General features: G+C 37.6%; 1 protein-coding gene and 1 non-coding gene across 11 annotated transcripts in view; both read left to right on the top strand.

The window, feature by feature from the left end:
* The window catches only part of Cnot1 (CCR4-NOT transcription complex subunit 1), a 78,475-nt gene that overhangs the window by 25,254 nt on the left and 35,246 nt on the right, over positions 1 to 17,975 (top strand). For 8 of the 10 annotated variants that reach the window (XM_075977019.1, XM_075977022.1, XM_075977017.1 and 5 more), the window contains 11 exons: positions 191 to 394; positions 2,314 to 2,482; positions 3,784 to 3,910; positions 4,054 to 4,164; positions 9,728 to 9,898; positions 10,303 to 10,430; positions 11,661 to 11,901; positions 13,435 to 13,554; positions 14,286 to 14,408; positions 14,713 to 14,864; positions 16,946 to 17,096. In XM_075977019.1, coding sequence (XP_075833134.1) covers positions 191 to 394; positions 2,314 to 2,482; positions 3,784 to 3,910; positions 4,054 to 4,164; positions 9,728 to 9,898; positions 10,303 to 10,430; positions 11,661 to 11,901; positions 13,435 to 13,554; positions 14,286 to 14,408; positions 14,713 to 14,864; positions 16,946 to 17,096 — 1,697 coding nt within the window. The remainder of the gene's footprint in view (positions 1 to 190; positions 395 to 2,313; positions 2,483 to 3,783; positions 3,911 to 4,053; positions 4,165 to 9,727; positions 9,899 to 10,302; positions 10,431 to 11,660; positions 11,902 to 13,434; positions 13,555 to 14,285; positions 14,409 to 14,712; positions 14,865 to 16,945; positions 17,097 to 17,975) is intronic. The other 2 variants (XM_075977027.1, XM_075977024.1) reach the window with 1 other exon arrangement.
* Positions 17,368 to 17,501, top strand: LOC142853218 (small nucleolar RNA SNORA50). Its single transcript, XR_012911136.1, has one exon. It is a non-coding gene; the product is annotated as a small nucleolar RNA SNORA50 (small nucleolar RNA).

Below are 17,975 nucleotides of genomic sequence, written 5' to 3'. Positions count from 1 at the left end.
AAAATGTGTGCTGATGAACACAGAGGGTGATCACACAAACACTTTGTCTGTCTGTCTGTCTGTCTGTCTGTCTGTCTGTCTGTCTGTCTGTCTATCTATCTATCTATCTATCTATCTATCTATCTATCTATCTATCTATCTATCTATCTTTATTATGGTATAATAGTAACTTGGCTTATTTGACTTTTAGCTGCCCAGTTTATAAAACAGAAGCTTCCAGATCTTCTGCGTTCTTACATAGACGCAGACGTCAGTGGAAATCAAGAAGGTGGCTTCCAAGATATAGCAATAGAGGTCCTACATCTCCTACTCTCCCATCTCCTCTTTGGGCAGAAGGGAGCCTTTGGAGTTGGACAGGAACAAATAGACGCTTTTCTTAAGACACTGCGCAGAGGTAAGTCATAGCCTATCACAGGTGGTCACAAACTGTAATAAAAAAGCATGTTGGAATATAAGTGAAGATGATGATTTCCTGTTTTTGTTTTTAGTTTGTTTCTTATAACAAATGACTATAATATCATTTTTAAGTATAAAAATTGTAATAGAACTTTTGAAAGAATAAGTATAAAGTGAACCTAATTTCATCTGTGTGATTTTTTTTTTTTGATTTTAAATATAAGTACAGTCACAGGTAAGATGAGGCATATTTCTCTGCAGCATTTTCCCACTCCAGGGAAGGAAACTACGTTATGGTATCTAGCTATTTTTAATTTGAAAGGTTGGCCTTTTTTTTCTTTTTTTGAAGATAGGCTTTTTCTGTGTAGCCCTGGCTGTCCTCGAACTCACTTTGTAGGCCAGGCTGGCTTGGAACTCAAGAGATCCGCCTGCCTCTGCCTCTTTTTTTTCTTTTCTTTTCTTTTCTTTTTTTTTTTTTTGAGACAGGGTTTCTCTGTGGCTTTGGAGCCTGTCCTGGAACTAGCTCTTGTAGACCAGGCTGGTCTAGAACTCACAGAGATCCGCCTGCCTCTGCCTCCCGAGTGCTGGGATTAAAGGCGTGCGCCACCATCGCCCAGCTGCCTCTGCCTCTTGAATGCTGTTATTAGAGGGATGTGACCCTACATCCAACTAGGTTGGCCATTTTTGGTAATACTTATATTTACTTAGTAATTTGCTTTCAAGATCAATAAATAAAATCCCCATCCTCTTATCCTCATAAAAGAGAAATGTGACTCTTCTTTACTTCCTGTTGTTTATGTAGTTTAATTTAAGCTGCATCAACTTTCAGTCACAAGAAACTTTCTGTTTCTAGTGCATTCTGTTCCCCTGTAATGAATTCTGCCCCTTATATGGGAATTTTGCTATGAAAGTTTAGTAGTATTTAGTCTGAATTGATAAACAGGTGATGGAATCTGTAAATAAAAAGTTAAAGTATACACATGAACAGTTGTTTTGTGATCCCAAAGAATTCAAAATTAGGATTGTATTGAGATCATAGCTTGGGAAAATTTAATTTTTTTTATACCAGTCATTTTATGTTGTCCTGGCTGTCTTCCAGCACACTTAACAAGATCAGTCTGCCCTTACGTTCTGTGTGCTGGGATTAAATATGTGCATGACCACACCCAGCCATAAAATTACCTGATTTTAAATATGAGTTTGCAGAAGAATTAGGTTTGAAGGGATTTTAGATCTATAGCAGGAGAGATGTACCTTTATATGTTGCTGGGCATTGAGCCCAGGGCCTCAGGCGTGCTACACAGACTCTTCTTTTTTGTCTTTTGTTTTTCGAAACAGGGTTTTTTCTGTGAAACAGCCCTGGCTGTCCTGGAACTAGCTCTTTTTTTTTGTTTTGTTTTGTTCTTTCGAGACAGGGTTTCTCTGTAGCTTTAGAGCCTGTCCTGTAACTCCCTTTGTAGACCAGACTGGCCTCTAACTCATAGAGATCCGCCTGCCTCTGCCTTCCGACTGCTGGGATTAAAGGCCTGCGCCACCACTGCCCTGCTGGAACTAGCTCTTGTAGACCAGGCTAACCTTGAACTCACAGACGTCCACCCGCCTTTGCCCCCAAGTGCTGGGATTAAAGGTGTGTACTACCATTGCCTGGCTGCTAGGCAACTCTTTTTTTTTTTTTTTTTTTTGGCTTTTTGAGACAGGGTTTCTCTGTGGTTTTGGAGCCTGTCCTGGAACTAGCTCTTGTAGACCAGGCTGGTTTGGAATTCACAGAGATCCGCCTGCCTCTGCCTCCCGAGTGCTGGGATTAAAGGCCTGCGCCACTACCGCCCGGCAGCTAGGCAACTCTTAATGTGCTGCACCTTTAGCCTCTAGGTTGTCTTTTAGTTGTTTATAACAGTCTTATTCCATTTGTTTTTTCAGATTTTCCCCAAGAACGTTGTCCTGTGGTGCTTGCACCACTTTTATACCCTGAAAAACGGGACATTCTAATGGACAGGATCTTGCCTGACTCTGGAGGGGTAGCTAAAACCATGATGGAGAGCTCTCTGGCTGATTTCATGCAAGAAGTAGGCTATGGCTTTTGTGCAAGGTTGGTAGGAAGACATGACAAAATTGTAGTTGTTTTTAAGCATGATTATTCAAAAAAGGTACGCAAAATTGTTGCCATGTGCGTCAGGATTGTTGCTTCTTAATTTTAATCTTATACACACTAGTCTGGTGTGTTGTTTTCAGCTATAAATATTCTAGGGCTTGAGCTTGTGACTTATCATCCCTACCAGTTCCTCTAGGAACCATATTTTTAGTTCAGTCAGTGACATTTTAGCATATGCACTCACTTTGCTGTTTTGAATTAAACTTCTAGAAGCAACGTGAAGAGGGTAGGATATATTTTCAAGGTTTAAATATTAATCAGATTCACCTTTGAGGGTGTGATTAGCTTGCTTTTGGTACTGGTAAGAGAGCTCAGCTGGTGTTGCTGAGCTTGATGGCCTGATTTCATTCTCTGGAAGGATTTGATGGAAGGAGAGAACAGATTCCATCCAAGTTGTCCTCTGATGACTGAACAAATGACAGACACACACACACACACATGCATGGACATGTATAATTTTACACAGTATAATTTAAAAAATGAAGTTGATTTATACTAAGAATTGAAAGTACTATTGTAAGCGAAAACTGCTCGCTCGTTTTCCGACAACCCAGAACTGAATAATCTCACAGAAATTATATTAATTACAAAACTGTTCTGCCAATGACTCAGGCATATTTCTTGCTAGCTCTTACTTACATCTTGAATTAACCCGTTTTTATTAATCTGTGTATTGCCACAATGCTGTGGCTTACTGGGAAAGGTTCTGGTTAACGTATTTCCTTCTATAGCTACATGGCATCCCCCTTGACTCTGCCTACTTTTTCTCTATATCTCGATTTGGATTTCCCACCTGGCTTTGTTCTGCTAAGCCATTGGCCAAAACAGCTTCATTCATTATTCAATGGTAATAAAACATATTCACAGCATACAGAGGGAATCCAGCACCATTTTTTTTTTAATTTTTAAAATTTTTCTTTTAATTTTCAAGACAGTTTCCTCTGTGTATTGCTGGCAGTCCTGGAACTCATTCTAGACTAGACTAGCCTTGAATTCACAGATCACCTGCCTCTGCCTCCTGGGTCCTGGGATTAAAGGCGTGTGCCACTACTGCCCTACTAGGGATAACTTTTTTAAGCTAGTGATTTTTATGTTTCTAGTTGCATAAAAGTAACACAAAACATTAATTTCCCTATATTTAAGTATTTCATACCACAGCTCATTTATTTGTAGTACTTTTTAGTTTTGGTGTATGAGGTGGAAGTAAGCATTTTTTTTAAGTATTATTTTTGTTTCAGTATTGAAGAATGTCGCAATATAATCATGCAGTTTGGTGTTCGGGAGGTCACAGCTGCCCAGGTTGCCAGGGTTTTGGGAATGATGGCTCGAACTCATTCAGGATTAACAGACGGTATTCCATTACAGGTTTGTTGTCTTCAACTGTATACCAAAAGACTTAAAGTTCTGTCCTTTTCTGTTTATTGAATTACAGTATGATTGACTGATCTCAACATAAGATGAAAACATCTGTTAGTTGGGTTTGCTTAATTGTACTTTTACTTTTACAGAGCATCTCTGCTCCTGGCAGTGGGATCTGGAGTGACGGAAAAGATAAAAGTGAAGGCGCACAGGCACACACATGGAATGTAGAGGTTTTGATTGATGTTCTTAAAGAACTGGTGAGTACATATGATCTGGGCTTTGTATTCATATTAACATTATGTACTCAAGATTTTTGCTGTTTGTTTTATAAGTTTTGTGGCCAACTGAATAAGACCAGCAATGTTTTGGAATATCTCCACTTTTTAGTTCAAAACAGAATGAAGCATTCATGATAAATCAATACATTAAACAGTTCATAATGAAATTCAAGCCTCTCCCCTCCATTAGGAATTGTCACTTACCCGTTGTGTGTACGTGCATGTATGTGGGGGCCAGAGGTTGGCCTTGGATGCCTTCTTCCTCTGTCAGCTTTCATCTTACTTTTGAAAGGGTAGCTCACTGAATCTATAGATCCTCTATTGTTGTGTTGTGCCCACCCCCCACCCATCCTGCTTTTACTGATGCATGCTACCATGTCCAGTTGATTTGGAGGGGCTAGATATTGAACGCAGGGTTCTTGAGACTGGCACAAATAAATCATCTTTGTAGTTCCTATTTTACAGTTCTGAGCTAAAATGGTGAATTTGGTTTTGATTTTTTTTTTTTCCAAGACAGGATTTCTCTGTGTAACAGCTCTGGCTGTCCTGGAACTTGAGTTGTAGACTACGCTGCCCTCAAACTCACAGAGATCCACCTGCCTCTGCCTCCCAAATGCTGGGATTCAAGGCTTGCGCACCACTGCCTGGCAGAATGGTGAATTGTTAAGTGTATTTTTTGGTCAAGTTGCAAAGTAATAACTGAAGAGTTGTTGAGAAGGCAGGCCTGAATATTTTTTTTTGGTGTATGTGCAGCTAAAATATCTTTATTACACATTGATCTTTATTTTCTGTTTATTCAGAAACAAATTGACCCTCCATATAAGGAAAACACCTGGATGAAATATGGAAGTGCTTAAGTAAAACATAAAGGCCAAGTTTGTTATTAAGAGGGATTTATGAAATTTATACACCCGGAGAATAGTAAATTCAAGTGTAATATCTTGATAAAATGTCAAAGAAAAAATATAAGAATTACAGGTCTGGAGAGAAGCCTCAGCAATTGTGCTTACTGCCTGCTCTTTCAGAGGATCCAGGTTCTGACTCCAGTTCCATGGTATCTGACCCCCTCACACACAAACGCACATACAGGCAAAACAGCAATGCACATAAAATAAAAGTAACTTTAAAACTAACTTAGTCTTGGAGTGGTGATGCATGCCTACAAAGGCAGGAATATTATTATACAGGTGGAAGCCTACCTCATCTATTTTGCAAATTCCAGGCAAGCCAGCCATGTCATTTTGTCAAGACTACCTTGAAAAAACTGAACCGGATAGTAGTATTTTTTATAGTTTCTTACATGAAATTGGAAATGTGGCTCAATGGTAGAGTGCTTGTTTAGCATGTTGAATGTTCTGTTCAGTCTCAGCACAGCAAGAAAAAACAAACCAAAATCCTCTATTTTGGTGCTGTGTAGCACGGGACGACATTGAACTCAAATCCTCTACCTCCTGAGTGGTGGGACCACCAACCCTGGCAAGATATGAATAGACTTTTCGGTGGGTCCTTGAAATTGAGTCTAAGACCTCAATACATGTTAGACATTCTGCCCATGTTGTTATACCCGGCTCATAACTCTCAACAGTCTTCGAGGTGTTTATCCTAGTTCTCATTGTTAATTTTCATGTTTACAACTTGCTACCAAGACCTAGTTGTAGAGAACCCATGTGTTCTCTCATAACTTCATTATTAACAGAATTAATGTTTTTTTTTTTTTAATTTTCTAATAGCTTCAGGGATCAAAGCCAATGACTTGGGTTTTGCATGTTGATGGGTATGTGGGTGTCTGTTTGGTAGCCAGGGTTTGTCTTCCTAAATCACTCTTCACCTGTGTGTGTGTGTGAGATTTGTACATGAAAGTCAAAGGACAACCTGCTATTCTATGTTGCTTTTCATCTTGTCTAAAGGAGATTCTCAATTTTTTTGTGTTTTGCTATTGCCTATTCCAGTCTGGTTAGCTCAGATTTCTAGGAATTCTTTTAACTATGCTTCTCCTTGCTGGAGCACTGGGATTACATAGTAACATCATTGGTTCTGGGGCTTCAAACTCAGGGCCCAAATGGTTTACCTCCTGAGCCATTTTCCTTGCCTTTCCCCATATTTTTTTGAGATGGTCCCTAGTTGTGCCTGGAGTTCATCAAGTTGGCTAGGTTACCAGGTCATTGTACTGTAGGGACTGTTTCCTCAGCACTGAGATTACAGATGTGTTGTTTCAGACAGGGTCCACCTGCCTCTGAAGTGCTGGGTTTAAAGTCATGCCCAGCTTTGTTCTTTTTCAAGCATGAGTTCTAGGCATAATTTGTAAGTGGAAGAAGAATTTTTGTGACCCCGCTGGACAGTCCCAAATAGTCACACAGAAACTTAATTAATTACAGACTGTTTGGCCTATAGTTCAAGCTTATTACTAACTAGCTCTTACATTTAAATTAATCTGTGTATTGTCACTTAACTGGCTTTTACTGGTCTGCTGGCTTGTTTCTTGTGCAGCTACTTGAGTCTCTCTAGACTTCACCACTTCTCTGAGTCCTTTGATTGTTTTACCTAACCCTGTCCTACCTAACTATTGGTCAAACAGCTTTTATTATTTCCCAATGGGAACAATACATATTTACAGTGTACAGAAGCATCCCATTCTTAGAATTTTAATTTGCACTGAGATATCTTAGTCCAGTGATTTTTCAACCTTCCTAATGATTCTGTCCTTTAATACAGTTCCTCATGTTGTGGTGACTTCCAACTGTGAAACTGTCTTCAGTGTTACTTCATAACTATATTTTGTTGCTGTACCATAATGCAAATACCTGTTTACCAATGGTCTTAGGTGACCCCTGTGAAAGGGACTCTTGATCCCCTTTCCCCAAGGACTCACAACTCACTGGTTGAGAACCATTGTTCTACTTCCTTGTTGGGTTTTATTACTTGTTTCTTACTGTCTTTTTGTTGTTGTTGTTTTGTTTTTTGTTTTGTTTTGTTTTTCGAGACAGGGTTTCTTTGTGGCTTTGGAGCCTGTCCTGGAACTAGCTCTGTATACCAGGCTGGTCTCCAACTCACAGAGATCTGCCTGCCTCTGCCTCCCGAGTGCTGGGATTAAAGGCGTGCTCCACCATCGCCCGGCCACTTTCTTTGTTTTTGAGATAGTGTCTTATACAGTGTTTTGTTGTTGCTTCTTTTTATTTTTAAAACTTTTATTTTGCCCATGATGGCCTGAAATTTGAATTCCTCCTACCTGAGCCTTTGTTACATTTCTTAGCAGTACAGCTATGATGCTTAACAAGGAATATTCTGAGAACTCTTTTATTAGGTAATTTGTCACTGTGCAATCAGAATAGTATATACTAACACTAATCTAGGAGTAGTCCACTACTGAACACTTGTCCTCTTACCTCAACTAATGTGTAGTATGTTACTGTCCTGAGTATGATAGCTGTGATACAATGAGCTGTATTTGTTTACCTAAACATAGTTAAATTGCAGTGTGAAAAAAAAAAAGTATCCCTGTGGTATAGGTTAGTGATAGAGCACTTGTATAAGAGAAGCAAGGCGCCTGGTTGGATCATTAGCACTGCAAAGAAAAGGCAAAAAACAGTGGAGCTCAAGGGACTGGGAATTTAACTGCAAAGGTCCAGGTTATAAGTGTATTATTTATTATTACAGTTTTGTTTTTGTTGTTTCCTTTTTAATGAAAAGACAGGGTTTTTCCATGTGTAGTGCTGGCTAGCCTAGAGCTTCCTATAAAGACCAGGTTGGTCCTATAATCCTATAAAGAACTTAGATTGACGACTTGCTTTTGCCTCCAGAGTGTTGGGATTATACCAATGAACACCAGCACACTTGGCTTACCTGGCTTGTTAAGATTTCTTAAAAAAAAAAAAGATTTATTTATTAATTATATATACAGCATTTTCCCTACATATATGCTGCAGACCAGAAGAGGGCACCAGATCTCATTACAGATGGTTGTGAGCCACCATGTGGTTACTGGGAATTGAACTCAGGTGCTCTTAACCTCTGAGCCATCTCTCCAGCCCTTGTTAAGACTTCTTAAAGATGTAAATGGAGAGGACTCTTATTTCCTGGCTACCCAGACCTGAATAATCAATCACACAGAAACTATATTAATTACAACAGTGTTTGGCTTTTTAGCTCAGACTTATTAACTAACTCTTACATCTTAAATTAACCCATTTGTATTATTTTATATTTTATCATGAGATTCGTGGTTTGTTACCTCTTGCTTATTGAGTGGCTTGGCTACATGGCCTCTGCCTCCTTTCCTCCTCTATTTTGCTTGGATTTATTGCCTGACTCCATTTTGCCCTGCGATAAGCCAGAGGAGCGTCTTTATTAACCAGTGGTAATAAAACATATTCACAGAATACAGAGGGGAAGCATATATGGAGGCTGTTTTATTTTAAAAGAGAGCGGGAGAGATGGCTTAGAGGTTAAGAGCACTTGCTGTTCTTTTGGAGGACCTGCATTTAGTTTTCAGCATTCACATGATGGCTCCCAAGTGTCTAATTCCAGTTCAAGAGTATCTGATGCCCTCTTCTGACCTCGATGGGAACTGGATATACATATGTACATAAACAAAGTATATACACATACAGTCAAACAAAATACACAGAAAATAAAATTTTTAAAACTTTTAAAAGAACTTTAATAGGATTGGTAAAATAATTCAGTGATAGAATACATGCCTAACATAAAGGAGGTCCTAGATTGAACCTCCAGCTCCACAAATAAATATATTTCAATACATTATAGCGTTGACTTTATTAAGGGGTGTTATTTTTGAGACAGGGTCTGGTCTCACTATGTAGCACAGGCTGAGTAGAAACTCCTGATCTTCTTGGGTCAGTCTACTGAAGACTGAAATTGTAAACATGTGCTGCTGTACCCAGCTCTTTTTGTTTTGCTTTTCTTTTTGTTTTTCAAGACAGGGTTTCTTTGTAGCTTTGGAGTGTGTTCTGGAACTCGCTCTTGTATACCAGGCTGGCCTGGAACTCAGAGAGATAAAGTCTCTGCCTCCCGAGTGCTAGAATTAAAGGCATGTGCCACCAATGCCCAGCTACCCAGGTCATTCTTAATATCTTGTTTATTTTTATTCATGTAGACTTGAAATAACACTGAATTTCAAATACATGCATAATGCAGTAGTATACACCTTTAGGAAGGCTATCCTTGAGAAATTGGCAGCCTTACAAGAAATGTGTCTGTGGTGTTTACTTCTTTTTCATTATATTTTAATTTAGATGCAGATAATGCATCATTAATGTTATACTGTTATTACCTAGGTTTTTTTTTCATGTCTATGCGTCCAAACCTTATAAGGAAAGGGTTGTGGTTGTATACACCTTTAGTTCCAACACTTCAGGATGATTTTTCTTTAGTTCAAGGCCAGCCTGGAAAAAATGAAAAAACCTCGTTGAAGCTGCAAAAATCTTTGGTTTTCGTGGTTATGTTAAATAGAATACCTAGATTTTCGGATTATTTTGTCTTTGCCCATACTTGTTTTAATTTTGAAATGTTTTCATCTTTTTAGAACCCGAGTTTGAATTTCAAGGAAGTAACTTATGAACTGGACCATCCTGGATTTCAAATTCGTGACAGCAAAGGGCTTCATAACGTGGTTTATGGTATTCAGAGGGGCCTGGGCATGGAAGTGTTTCCAGTGGATTTCATATATAGGCCTTGGAAACATGCAGAAGGCCAGGTAAGAATGATGATTAGGTAGTGAAGAAATAATAATTACTTCTTTTATCAGGCCACTTTATCCATTGGTTGTAATAGTCTAGTTAATTTATTTTGGTTAGCTAAGGAAATTGTTGTTTGCCATCAGGTTATATTTCTATTTTCACAGTTTTATAACTGATCAGAGTTTTTTGAGGTGCAGCAGTCAAGCTCTTCCAGTTTGAGTATGTTTATCATACTCATATCATCTTATCACTTTCCAGCTTCTGATTTATCTTGTTTCTGAAGGGCAAGTGGTTCTTTGGTGGTTTTTTTTTTTAACTTTAATTATCTAACAACCTTGATATTAGCCTTGTGTAAGTGGCTCATATTTTTGCAGCATTCCTAATTTTTTATGAAAATAAGGTCTTTGTCGTTTTGTTGCAGCTCTCCTTCATCCAGCATTCCCTCATAAACCCAGAGGTCTTCTGCTTTGCCGACTACCCCTGTCATACTGTTGCTACTGACATTTTGAAAGCGCCACCAGAGGATGACAATCGAGAAATTGCCACATGGTAAATACTCCTGCACTCTAGAAATACAAAGCTCTTATTGAACAAGTAATATAATACTGTTAATATACTTAAAGCGAATTTTATTTTTATTATGTGTTCTGCCTGCATTCCATAGGAGGGCCTCAATCTCACTATAGATAGTTGTGAGTCAACCACCATGTGGGTATTGGGGATTGACCTCTGAAAGAGCAGCCAGTCCTCTTAAACCTTTGAGCCATCTCTCCAGCCTGGAAATTTTATTTTTAATGAGGTGATTTAATAAAGGTTTTTAAAAGAGAATGTTGGTGAATAAAAATTCTTCTTTATTACATTGTCCCTAGTTAAATTTTTTTTTGTTTTTGTGAGGTCTGATAAATTTTCTATGTTTAGGTCTAATTGGCCCAAAAAGTGTCTTTTTAGCATTTTGGGGACAGAATGCCAGCCGCAGTCTGTATATCTCATTTTAGGCCATTCCACGTTATGTATGGCCTTAGCCTTTTCTTCAAGGACTAAATGTAGAGTTAGATTTTTAGATAAGATTAAAGTCAACTATATTCTACTTAGTTTTATGCACTTTAACTATTATAAAATTACATTTGGGAGCTGGAGAGATGGCTCAGTGGATTAAGAGCACTAACTGTTCTTCCAGAGAACCTGGGTTCAATGCCCAGCCCCTACATGGCAGCTCACAACTGTCTGTAACTCCAGTTCCAGGGGATATGATACCTTCATACCAATGCACATAAAATAAAGTTAAATAAATTATTTAAAAAAAAATCACATTTGCCTCTTTACCCCAGTCATAAAAATCTTGGTAGTGAGGTTCTATTATTATGCAAATCAGTCATGAATTGTTGATTTGCATTTCTTTTTTAATTAATCTGTAGGCATAGCCGCAGGTTCCCCTCCCTCCAGCACACACAATGTTCATGAAATGAAGGGCTTTAAAGCATTCTGCAAGTGCTTTCTTGCTTCTCTATAACCCCAGCAGCATGTGAACAGTTTTTAAAATCTATAGCAGTCTCTTAAGAATATTCTCTAATACCAAGGTGTGGAAGGACTGTGATTTATGTAGTTTTATTCTATAGCTGATATCTAATTTGGAGTGAATTTGAAGGCTAGAGATATGACTTGGTGGTAAAGTGCATATAAGGACATGATTTCAGTGCCTAGCGCCCAAGAAAAAAACATTTTTTTAAAAAAAATATTTTCATTGATCGCTGAGCATCTTTCTTCCTTCATTCTCGTTAGGAAAAGCTTGGATTTGATTGAGTCTCTGCTGAGGCTTGCAGAGGTTGGGCAGTATGAACAAGTGAAACAACTCTTCAGCTTCCCTATCAAACACTGTCCAGACATGCTGGTATTGGCCTTACTACAAATCAACACCTCCTGGCACACCTTACGCCATGAACTCATCTCTACTTTGATGCCAATTTTCCTTGGAAACCATCCTAACTCTGCCATTATTTTGCACTATGCATGGCATGGGCAGGTAAGACAACTAATTTGCTTATCAGGTCTCCATCGCATTTTTTGACATCCTTTAAAACCTTGGTGTTTCAAGTCTGGAGTGATGATTTAGCAGATAAAAGTGCTGCTCTTGCAGAGGCAGGTCCCAGCATCCACATGGCTGCTCACAACCATTTGTGATCATGACTCCAGTTCTAGGGAAGCCAGAAGCCTTTCTCTGACTGATGCCACCAGACATGCAGGCAAAATTCATACATTAATAAATCTAAAGATCACACGAGAATAACAAATCTCTGTGTTCCATTAGAAAGATTTACTGTCATCAAGCAGGTTTTATCTTTTAGGATCCTATTGTCAGTTTTATAAAAGTACCAGAGATCAAGGATATTAGATTTTCAAATTCAGCATCAATAAAACTTGCTACTTGCTGTGATACATTTCAGCCTTGACAAAGAGCTTACATACTTACTATGAAAACAAAAGCTCCTGATGTTGCTTTCAACAATAAATTAGAAAAGTCACAAATGAGTCTTTTTATTTTTTTGTTTTGTTTTGTTTGAGTCAAGACTTAAATGTGTCACAGGCAGTGACAAGATGATAACTTTCAATTTAGGATCCCTGGCTTCTGTGGTGGTAGAAATTAAACCCAGGACTTTGATTGTGCTAAGGAAGCACTTTAGCAGATTAGCTATATTCTTCACCCCAAAGATAGCTTTAGTGGTATTATTTTTATCTGTCTGCTTTTGGTGTGGTTGTGGTATGTGTGTGTTTTTGTCAGTACATGCATTCAGAGAGTTAGACTCTCCTATCCTACTTCGTTTTTCTCTCCCTTCAACCTAGAGCTCTGCTGGTAGCCAGCAAGCTTCCTGTTTCAACTTTACATTGCAGGGTTATAGACACGCAAGTCCTGGGATCTGAACTTATGTGCTCATGCTTACAAAACAAGCATTTTTACCTATTTCTCTATCCCTTAACCCCAAAATTTATAGACTATACTTGCCAAGTAAATATCTCCTTATGCCCTCCTTACACACACACACACACACACACACACACACACACACACACACACACACACACACACACTTCTCTGTCTGGCTTGGGACTCTTCAGTGCTAGGACTTCATGCATGTGCTATTATGCCAAGTGAGCCTGCCTTAACATTTTGTTTTGTGTTTAGTTTTTTGATGCAGGGTCTCTTGATGCCTCGAATACACTAAGCTCAGAGTAATCATGAACTCTTGACTTCATATACTGCATGCTGAGATTATAGGCACACTCCAGTGCACTTGGCTATTGTGTCTTATATTTCATACTTGAAAATGAATAAGCAGACTTAAATGCTCATAGAAAAACAGAATTTTTGGAGTAATTGACCAGGTTTGGGAAGGTGTAAAGAATGTTACCGTAATTACATAGTGCTTAAGCCTAAGCTGAACCTCTGTAGTGATATTTTTAAAGTAGAACATGGAAAATTAGCTAGACATTTGTAATAATCCTTATCAAATGACTGGCAGGGTTACCATTTAACTTTACCCTCTTTTTTTTTTTTTAGGGACAGTCTCCATCAATTCGCCAACTTATAATGCATGCAATGGCAGAATGGTACATGAGAGGGGAACAATATGATCAGGCCAAATTGTCTCGAATACTTGACGTGGCCCAGGACTTGAAGGTGACTTCAGAGGAATACAACAGCAATTGTTCACTAATGATTAATATGTTTTAATATAATGTACATGTGTTAGGAATATTGTACATGTAACTAGCTTATTTGAATTAAGATTTAAAATTTTACTTTGTACATTGAAAGGTAACGAAAAGAATAGTTTTAGATAAGCGCAGTGTTTATTTTTGGTTGGTGTGACTCAGATAAAGGCTGGTTTGTTTGATTGATTGCCTTCGTGGTGTTCAGAATTGACTTATCAGGGATTAGAAAGGTAGGCAAAGTACCATAAAGCTATGTAACCAGCCTTGCAAGACTGTTTTAAAGCAAGTGATAATTGAGCTTCAGTCATGAGTAATCGGTGAGTTAAAATTTTGTAGAAAGCAGAATTGTTTCAATTCTAACAAATTTGTTAGAATCTTCTGCTAGTCATAAAAAGTGTTGTAATTGGTGTTTAGGTTATGTTAAACTTGCATGTAGATGATAAAAAATGGGAAAGGGTCATTATTTACCCTCTTACTTTGCCTTTGATATTGTTAATTGAAAAAGAACCAAGTAGTGGTCATGAGTTGACCTTTAAAAAGGGGCCTTGATTCTAAATAGAGTACATCCTTCCAAAAAAAAAAAAACTGATGAAGGAAATAGATGATTTTTTTAGTAGATTTGTGTATTAAAAACAGGAAGTAGAAAATAGTACAAAGAAATGGTTATCACTTGACTATGTAAATGTTCTGCTTTAGGCCTTGTCAATGCTGCTAAATGGCACTCCATTTGCCTTTGTTATTGACCTTGCTGCACTTGCTTCACGTCGTGAATACCTCAAACTTGACAAGTGGCTAACAGATAAAATAAGAGAACATGGGGTAAGCAGTAAGCAGGAATTGCTCATTCTTTAAAAATTTGGTGGCTAAAATGTCTAAAGAAATAGTTTTTTCAAAAAAAAGAAAAGAAAATGAAAAGATGTTTAACACAGGACCTGGTGCATGCTAGGCCATTGCTTTACCTCTGAGCCACATCCCTATCCCAAGAAGGCCCCTTTTAAGATACATCTAAAATCTTATTTTACTGTCATTTATTGTAGATCTTAGTTACATTGTTTAGTTCTTCAGTTTGAAAATATTTAAGCTAAATGTAAAATACACTATAGCATTTTCTTCTTTTTTTTAGGAGCCTTTTATTCAGGCATGCATGACGTTTTTAAAGAGAAGGTGCCCTTCTATTTTGGGTGGACTTGCCCCAGAGAAAGATCAACCGAAAAGTGCTCAACTTCCTGCTGAAACTCTAGCAACAATGTTGGCTTGTCTACAGGCTTGTGCAGGGTAAGAATATAGTTGGAAATGACTATTATGCCAGGCTTGGGGTGGTACATGCCCATAATTTCAACAGTCAGGAATAAAAGAAAAAGGAAATCTGTTGGTTTTTAGTCCCAAGTTGCTACAGAATTAACAGTATGTCTTAGCAACACTGCTGAACGAAAATATAATTTCTTAGCTTGTCTTCTCAAAAAAGTTGTTTTTTTTTTTTTGATGGATTCCTAATTCTGTCTTGATATACCTATATGACTCCTTATTGCTATGCCATACTGTCTTAAACCATCCTTTTAGTAAATGTTGAAATTGAGTAATTAAGATCCTTCCAATTTTCTTTTTGAATTTTCTTGAATTTCTGTGTATTGCAGATTGCAAGGGAGCTCTGGGTTCACAGTGAGTGTGTTTCATCTTCAGCTTATAATCAGGCCTTGTAGGCCTCTTAACAAATAATATAAGATTTTGTAGAAAGTAGTTTCATAGGTAAATTGCCATCCTAATAAAATTCAGACTTCTATGAACTGGGATGTCTATGATTTTTGGTTCTTTGACTATTTTTTTCTATAGTATTTTCAGTATATAAAACTTGTCTTTTTGGCGAATTAAAACAATTTTATTAAAAGTTTGTCTTGTGTGTGTACATCTCATTTGTGTAAGTGCACTTGTGTGCAAAGGGGTGAAGGTCAGAGGACAGTTTTATGGAGTCAGGCTTTTCCTTCCACCGTATAGGTTCCGTGGTTCAAACTAAGCCATCGAGCTTGACTTGGCAGCAGGTGCCATCTCACTTTGCCCCCATGTTAAATTTATTGCTGGGTATTTTATGAAAGAATGTGTTATCTATAAGTACAAATATGCCCAACTTTCTGATTTTTTTTTTAATTTTTTATTTTACTTTTTGAGATAGGGTTTCTTTATGTAGCTCTGCTGTTCTAGAGCTCACTATACAGACCATGCTGGCTTCGAACTTACAGAATATCCGTCTGTCTCCTGCCACCACTAGCTGACTTGACTTTCTGATTTTCTAATCTGGATATTTTTTACTTCCTACTCTTATGTAATGGTAATGGAGCATTGCCTCTTTCTGATTTTGGGCAAAGTGTTAAGTGCTTTACCATGCTGACACCTGTGGGTTTTCATAGGTTTCCTTTTTCAGGTTGAATTCCCTGGCTTTTTTTTTTTTTTTTTTTTTTTTTTTTTTTTTTTTTTTTTTTTGGTCTCTTTTCTTTTTCTTCTCTTTTTGTCATTTGAGATAAGTCTCACTATGTTGTACAGACTGGTCTTGAACTCATTCACAAGGTTGGCCTTTAACCACTAAAGTAACCTTCTTTGCCTCAGCCTCCTGAGTCTGGGGATTACACTTGTTAGCCCAGCTTCCAGTTCTGTTTTGAGTGGGGTGGTTATTCTGAAAGGGTTTTGTCAAAGTAATTTGTGCTATTTGCTAAGATTACCATGTGATTTTTCTTTTTTTAATTTTTTAAATTCTTTTGGTATGTGCGCTTATGTTAGTAAGATTTTGAAGGTCAGACCTTGTATTTTACTATTAAATCTCACATGATAATTCTTTGTGTGTGTGTGTGTGTTTGTATGTATGTATGTATTCAGTATGCTGTTGAGTTAGTTCACTGGTATTTAACTGAGAAATTTTATGTTGGTTGTTTTTTTTGTAGTTGTTGCTGTATTTGTCTAGAACTGTTGAGTTCATTGAATTGATAAGTGCTTCCTAAGTTATCTGAGCACTGGTGTTTATTACTGCTGTCGTTTTAAAGAAACAAGCTGGGCTAGTCCTAAACTCCCAGATTTAAGCAGTATTTCTGTTTGAGCATCCTGATGGCTGAGATTATTGGCATGTGCCACTTTGTGTGCTGCTCCCATTCTCTAATTCTAGTAAAACATGTCTTTGTTCAAGTACAGTTTTTACCAAAAGTTTTAAAGATAACTCAAGGTTCAGAAAATTCTGTTGGTAAATAGCAGGTGCAAGGGGTGAGGTACAATTGTAGCCATTGTTCCAGAACATCTTATTTGATGATCAGATTGATATCTTTAGGTATTCTGGGAAACGGCAAGCATCTATTACATTTTTCTTCTCCTTGTAGGAGTGTTTCTCAGGAGTTATCAGAGACCATCCTCACCATGGTAGCCAATTGCAGTAATGTAATGAGTAAGGCCAGACAGCCACCACCTGGAGTTATGTCAAAAGGTCGCCCTCCTAGTGCTAGCAGCTTAGATGCCATTTCTCCTGTTCAGGTAACTAAATGTTAAAGTTCTTGTCTTTATTTGTTCATAGATTCAGAATAGACCACAAATTTCTGCATCTTCAGTAGCAACTTGAGTTTTTTATACTTCAGATAGCTGCATGTGTAGCGTATTTTAAAGGCGATCCTTCCATAGGCATTATAACTGAGAATAGACTTTAATAATCAAATAGAACATAACTGAGAGGAAAGATATAAAACCATTTATGTAGGTAAATGAAGAGGGTTTCTTTTTAAAGTTAGAATTACACTCTTGAGAAAGTAAGCACTGCCTTTGAATCTGATGTGTCTTGTTTGTAGCTTCACGGGCCAAGAACAGTACTAGAGCATAACGACTTGTTATAACTGGGCTCTTCAGCTCTCAACTGAACTGCTCTTTTAAAAACAAGGTACATTTAAGTTACTCCCTGACATCGTCCACCCCATTCTCTTTGGGAGCAACATATTCCACTTCTGTTTCAGATGCACTGAGTGACAGATTGGGGTTTGAGGAAGGAAAGGCACTTAGTGACTCTTCAGTGTCTACTTTAGAGAGAGATTTGCTTGTCATTTCCCATACTCATGAACGTGTGAAGTGGTGCCACAACTAAGATATTTGGAGTATAGTTACTAGATGTTTTTAAAAACAATCTCTGAATCATACATCTTGTTTTGTTGGTTCTTTTAAAAATCAGAGGTGATTTTTTTTTATCTTAAAGATTATAAATTCTGATGTTTTTAAACTGAAAGATAATTTCTAATACTTTTATTTGTTGTAAGTGAAACAACAGGTTGAAATTAGTTTTGATTTAATAATGTAATATCTGGCCAACACTATTAATAAAAGTAAATTAGTCAAACAATAGGGAGGGCAGTTGTCTTGTAAGTTTTA

The sequence above is a fragment of the Microtus pennsylvanicus genome, chromosome 6 (assembly GCF_037038515.1).
Source record: "Microtus pennsylvanicus isolate mMicPen1 chromosome 6, mMicPen1.hap1, whole genome shotgun sequence".
NCBI lineage: Eukaryota > Metazoa > Chordata > Mammalia > Rodentia > Cricetidae > Microtus > Microtus pennsylvanicus.
The sequence above is the reverse complement of the archived record's forward strand: the minus strand, read 5'-3'. Positions and strand labels throughout refer to the sequence as shown.